Raw genomic sequence first — 7156 nt, forward strand, 5'->3', positions numbered from 1 at the left:
CAGGCTTTGGCGTTATCACGGTCCAGGACATTTCAGTTGGAACAAAGTGAACAACAGTACAAATGACGCTGCTGAAGACGTGTCACCTGAAAAAGCTAATGTTGAAGAAGAAACTCTAGTCAGTTTTGAGAAGGGAAACAGTGAAGCCCTTGATGAAGTTACTGCCACTGATGTGACTGTTACCGATGATAGGACATTTCCTGATGAAGCAGATGAACCCCACATGAAACAGAAGCCAACGAGACGGAGACCAGTACAGAAGAAGATACGTCCGTAAACTTTGTTGAATTGTAATTTTGTGTTTGTAACAGAGTTGTAACAATAACAGAGTTATTGTTAATTGTTTATTGGTTTAATGTAAGTGGCTATTGTTCGGGACGAACAATACTAAGGAAGGGGCAGTGTTACGACAGCGGAGGTCACGTGACTCTAGTAATACGTCACGTGCTTCTAGAACGTTCATGAAGCGTCGGGAGACTACTAGATATGGGGTAGTCTTGTATATATAAGACCGGGGAACAATGTGTAATTGAACTGCGGAGAGAGAATATTGTTGAGCACGTGAGACATTCGTTGTGAATGATAGCGTTTGTTATAGCGCGACTGTTGAAATTAAGTGTATCGCAAAGTTGAATTCAGAAAGAATAAACCAGTTTTATTTAAGAAAGGACTTGTATCGGTAAAGTTTCTTCGGAATGAATTTTTACGGAAAATTAACTAACGAACGGAGACGTAACAATAATATATATTTATCTATTTTATTTATAATATTACGCTGTTTATGAATTTAAAATAACATAAAATTGATTTATATTTTTGCTAAAATATTTTTACTGGGATGTATTTATTATATAAATATTTTTATTTTGTTAAAAGTATTATGTACTGCATTTAATTAGGTTGGCTGAAGAACAGTGTAAGCTGCGAAAATGCTTCCAACCAATTAAAGGTATTAAAAAATACAGTATTTCGAATCTGATGGCCCTTTTAATATTTTTGATATATTATTACGCTCGAGAAGATCACTCCTCTCAGATATATATATATATATATATATTTACATATTTCATATTGTAGATATATTATATGTATATGAGTATGTATATAAGAAGCAAAAGATGTGGTTAAAGAATGGCACTGTGTTATAATTCTGCATCCTATATCCTCCTACTTCACTTAAAATTTGAGTTTCCGCCACAAATGAGGATATCCATTTCTTTGAAATGGTAAAATTCAGTGCCTTGTATGCTTCTCAAAAGGGTACCATTTTATCCGCCATTTGCACTTGCAACTAACCACACTTCAGCTGAAACTCAACAAACTGACCAGGACTTTTAACCTGTGTAGCCACAGGACATGGGAATGACAAGAGATAATGTGATTGGATATTTGAGTTGTTGTCATAGGTCGCGAACAAACCTATATATGTTGTTATAAGGGTAAAATTTGGGCTAACTGAAGTGAAACGTGTTCTCAGTTTAATAACGCTTGAATGGGTAATGAAGAAAAACTTTAATATAAGTTTAACATAACAGCAAATGTACAACGTTTCGACAAGGTTTTGTCAGGTGATGACATGACAAAACCTTGTCAAAATGTTGTACATTTGCTGTTATGTTAAACTTATATTAAAGTTTTTCTTCATTACCCATTCAAGCCGTCTCCAAGCATTATTAGTCTCAAAGTGGGTTCCTCGTCATCGAATTTGTGTTCTCAGTTTGTTAGCATAAAAGTTTACATTTAAGAAATTTCAATTGTAAATATTTTAAAGTTGAACTTAATTTCAATTTATATTTAAAGCATTAGTTGTTTACTTTTATGATATTCTTTAATCCAGTAGATGGCTATTTATATATACGAAACATTGGATAACAGTTCATCTATTATTTACTGATGAAATCACAAGATGTCGCCACAACGCAGCATTTTCGCGCATTTTGTACGAATGTAGGCAATGTGTATTCCAAAGTCATTCAGTCTGAACAGGCGAGGAGATGGGTGAGAGAGAGGAGAGAGAAAATGTCAAACAGTTTTTCCAGGAATTTGAAAATGAAAGCTCACCGGGGTCAGATGACGGGATTCATATTCGAAGTGGAATAGTTGGAAACTATCGGCTTGCTGTTGAAGACGTTGAAGGAGAAGTTTTTGACTGGTCGTTTCATTATCTTGAGCAAAAGTAAGTATACGAAATATAATGGCGACATTGGTATTGGTGATTGTTACCAGGGTTCGTACACTAGGCGAAGCGGAAAAACGAATAATACCACTGTTATTTAATTTATAAAAAATTATTAATAATAATACTGATATAAGCCTTATACTTCAGTAAGTATTACTTATCGCTAACTCTCCAGTTATATATTCGTTGCATTTAATTATGTTACGAAGTAAAAAAAAAACCAATTTAAATATAAGTTTGTTAAAATATGAGAATCTTTGTTTAATATTTTTAACTTTTTTTTCTTCTATGTGCAGAATAATACATTTGTGTTAATCCTCTTTACTGTAGCAGCATTACTTATCATTGTGCATAACATTTTTGTGTGGTAATTTTGTTATAATGAAGTTCTTCCTATGTAGTTTCAAACCGCTAAACCAGGTTGTTATGATTTCACGGTATAATATTTTGTATTGTGATGTCATATTAATTTGTCTTTTAGTAACACCCAAAACGCATGCAATATGTTTAGGTATACTGCTCTCAGTTACGTAATTAGATTATCTTTCATATATGTACAGACATCCAATATTCAAATTTATTTTGGATAAATCTTGGGTTTCTCCAATATTAACTGCTTTTATTTTTTCAGCGATCTTGTAGTTACAGAAGTTGGCCCGTTTTTGTTTTTCAAATTTATCATGGCTAAACAGCAATATACAGTTGCAGAAAAAAAACTGGATGTTAAAGAAATCCAAGGAAGTTATCTCAAAACTTCTAAGAAAGCACGTTATCCGGAAGTAATCACGAGATCTATATAGCATATAACTACCAAGATGCAATATATGCGTAGCCAACACTAATAGGTCTGTGCGAGGAAAAATATATCATTATATGGGAATAAGGGTTAGTACATGCCGTAAATCCTACTGCACAAATATCGCGCTATGGTCCGTCCCTACGGCGCAACGCAGCGAAAGGGTAAAAGTCGCACATGTCAACCCATTTATCTTAAAGGATTATGATTTGTACCACATTGGCTCTGATCGCAGACGTTGTCTCATGGTTTTTACCTCATCCACTCAAATTAAAAGAAATTGAGCAGCTGTGATATACTAAAGTCACGTTTTTGGCCTATTTACTACAATTTACAAATCTTTAATATATTAATGAATATAATATCCATTTAGCAAAACTTCCATGCAAATTAATAAAACAAAATAATTAGTCTCGAATAACAAGTAAGCAAAGAAGATATTAAGAAAATCTCGTAAAATGTGTTGATATTGAACTATATGTATTGAAACTCTTAAGTTTGTGAGCCCTAATTAAGGAGAATGTATGTAGTGAACATGAATTATGTTTTTGCTCACCATTTGATAGAGAAATCCTTGTTTACTTTAGTGTGACACTGGTTTGGTTACAAGTGCTTATTTTGATACGAAACAACTCGTTAAAAAAAGGTTTTCCAATAAGCATGGCTATCTAGATGTTATTAGAAAATAGTACTGTAAGTATTGGCCCAATTAAGTAGAGTACTCGAATAATTAGACTTACCAAGAATGACAAAAAAAGTTTTGTGTGTGTGTGTTCTTACATTCTTACGAAGTGTTGCACATAATATTGTACGTATATACGATTTGATCCATTACAAGGTATCGTTTTGACTTCTCCATAACTATATACTTTCTCCCGTACTCGGTGTAACAGTCCAAGTATTTCGTTTCATTGTTAGCGTTAAAATTAGAAGTGAGCCAAATAAGACTGCGTGGACCAAAGTTTAACCCCCGTACCACGTGACTTGTTCTGATGGATGACACATGCATATGACTGTCTGGCTGCCCCTGCTGGTATCGATTGGCAACATGAGGAACTACTACATTTACCATATAGGGAAACTGGATGACAAGAAATGTCGAGACTGACTCAGCCATTTCACAGAACCGTATTCTGGAGTAATAAAGTTTACTTATGAAAACGTTTAGCCTTAATTCATTACTTACAATCAGTTTATTGTCTCTAGGAAACATCAGTTGTTAAGTGTAACAAGAAACAAGATATTAAATGTATAAGCCTACACAAATTAGAAGCCGCTTGCGTGTTTGTCTCACAACAAACAATAGTATAGTATGTTAAAATATAATAAATTACATGCGATATATAAAATAAATGAAATGCAAATAGTTAAGCCGTAAATTAAGTCTGTCAATAAATACGGATAACTAATCCAAGTTAGTGAGAAAAAGAATAGTTAGAAAATAGACATTCAGCGAAAAACATGAGATAAAACTGCCATAAAACTCCTTTATTTGGAAGAGAAACAAAGAATAAAACGTTAATACTGATCCTCCATAAAGTCCTCCCTCCCCCTTCGTGGCTCAGTGGTAAACCTGTGGATTTATAACGTCAAACATTTTGATACCCGCAGTGGGCAAAACATTAATCAGCCCTTTGTGCAGTTTTTAGCAGTGTGATCCCTCAGACTTATCAATGAGTACTGGGGGAACCTTCATGAAATTTTGACATAAACGGAAAAACAGTTTTTGAGTTAGGCCTTCATCAGTCTGTTCGATACAAAAACCGTAGTGTTCACATAAAAACTTCAAAAACATGCTGTTCTTAGACAAATTAGCGCCTGTGCAAGACTACAATGGAAAATGAACACAGAACAACTGAAAAGCGAAATTTTTACGTTAACGTTGTTTTTTCACCAGCAAGATTTCATGCAGTTACGTCAGTTGTCAACCTGGTGTTTTATGGAATTTTATTACTGAAAATATAAAAAGCAAAATAAAGGATCTTTTCACATTTTCTTCCCATTTAACGTAACATAACCTACAGACAAAAAGAGACCTTTTGATCCTTCAAAGCAGTCTTTGCAATGCAAATGTAAACCTATCCTCTTTAATTCCTGTAAAGTATTTGCCAAAAGCATCTCATTTCATAATCCATACACCCTCTTAGAAAATTAAAACTGTCTTAACTGGAGCTAAACCTTTTTTTCAGAATCTTTTTTGTTTCTTGCTTTATTAAGCATAAAGCTACAAAATGGGCTATCTGTACTATTCCCACCACAGATATCGAAACCAGGGTTTTAGCGTTATATGCCTTCAGACTTGCCGCTGAGCCACTGGAGGCTCTTAAACTCATATCCTCTCGTTATATTATATTCTGAAACAATCTTATTGAAATTTACAAGATTATCCAGGGAATCAATGGGAATAATTTCTGTGATTTCTGAAGATAATAGGACTAGAGGACATACGTTTAATATTTGGAAAAAACAGGCTAGGCTTCAAGTAAGACAGTTCTATTTTTCTAACAGGATGAAATTGTATTTTTAATTTTTCGAAGGGACAGTTATCTTGGACAATTGCCTCCTACACCCCTGCAATTACAGTATCTAACCTAAATTCCTTTTCTTTTTTGTTTATTTAGTTACATTTTTGCAATATACTGTTTCATCGTGGAAACGTATATTCATCATGGTGTTTTCAGCTGATCATGATACTGGTTGTGTTATCCAATCTGAGTTTGTACGTTTTAATATCACAATTCACGCCACTGTGCAAAACAATTGGGTCTACTCCAAAATCCATTATGAACTTTTCTTTCCCTCCTTTTTAACATACTTTATCAAACTATTTTCTATACCTATGAAACGGGATCCACTAATGCCGTTAAAAGTAGCTTTAATTGGTTTTCTGGTATCTCAACACACAAGCACACAAAGATAAAAAAAAAAAAGGAACATCTTGTCGTCGGGTTTTGTAAATATAGTTTAATGTATTCCTTTCTCATTTTGTGGGTAATGTTGATTTATTATCTGGTATGTCAACATATGTGAAACAGTATCATTGTCTTCTATCTCATCATGTGTGAAAAAGTTTGTTCTTTGACATTCACATAATTAACTAGTTTGTTAATAGTATCTTGCTATTGTTAATAGTTCTATTGTTGTGACTTGTTTTATCGTTGCGTGGATTCTTTTAAATTATTTTGTGAAAATAATGCGAAGTCCAGTCCGAGTAATGACAACGAATTAGTTTATTTCCTCTATAACGTTTCTACAAGCTACATTCACTCGCACACTATTGTAGGCTTAAGTTTACAAATAATATTTGAATAGAAATACCTCGCTGATGTTACTACAATTAACGTACACATAAACTTCTACAGATCCACAGCTAATCAATCGAGTAATGAATAAACGTTATAATTAATACTGATATGAATACTTCACTGAACTTTAAACCTCTGTACTGATTGATTGTAGTTTAAGCACAAAGCTACACGATGGGCTATCTGTGCTCTGTCCACCACGGGTATCGAAACCTGGTTTCTAGCGTTGTAAGTCCACAGACACGCCACTGTGCCACTGGGGGGGGGGGCTTTGAACTGACTCGTATTTATAAATAATGTACTCATGTCTAGATATTAGTTGAAGTTTCTCAATTTCAATGTCATGCACCTTCTACTAACATCTAAATTCAAACATTTAAAATATAGCTTACAATACTATTTTAACTTTAAGTGCTTACACGTGTTATTCCATTCAACTGATAAAAATGCAAACGTGTGTCGACTTTAGTGTGCTGTTAGAGGTATTGTCTGTTTTTAGCTGTCATAGAGTAACTTGTTTGAGATCGTTGAACTGAATATTATTTTTGTTGGTGTACAGGGAACACTGATGTTCGGGGGAGACAAGTGTTCCCTGATAAATAATCATCTCCTCCTATAATCTCAAAGAATCATATATAATATTTAAAAAAGTTAAATATCACGACAGTTTTGATCTCTCGAAAAGAAAAGGATTGTTAATATTAATATATTTGGTCTGACGTGGTATGACATCATTTGTGTATGACTGCATGCTGTTGCACGTGCACATGAATACTTAACAGGAAAATATTCCCTTTTCTATATAAGCCATGTGTTTTTCCTAAGACGAGATGGAATGTGTGTGACGAAAGCTTGTCGTTGTAAACAGAAAACCCC

At 33.9% G+C, this 7156-nt stretch overlaps 1 protein-coding gene across 3 annotated transcripts in view; it reads left to right on the plus strand.

Moving 5' to 3' along the window:
- The first annotated feature begins 1971 nt into the window (after positions 1 to 1971).
- Positions 1972 to 7156, plus strand: part of LOC106459176 (serine-rich adhesin for platelets-like) — a 42718-nt gene continuing 37533 nt past the window's right edge. For all 3 annotated transcript variants that reach the window (XM_013918773.2, XM_022385599.1, XM_022385602.1), the window contains exon 1: positions 1972 to 2176. In XM_013918773.2, coding sequence (XP_013774227.1) covers positions 1995 to 2176 — 182 coding nt within the window. In that variant the 5' untranslated portion in view covers positions 1972 to 1994. The remainder of the gene's footprint in view (positions 2177 to 7156) is intronic.

This window comes from Limulus polyphemus, unplaced genomic scaffold, assembly GCF_000517525.1.
Source record: "Limulus polyphemus unplaced genomic scaffold, Limulus_polyphemus-2.1.2 Scaffold571, whole genome shotgun sequence".
NCBI classification, from domain to species: Eukaryota; Metazoa; Arthropoda; class Merostomata; order Xiphosura; family Limulidae; genus Limulus; species Limulus polyphemus.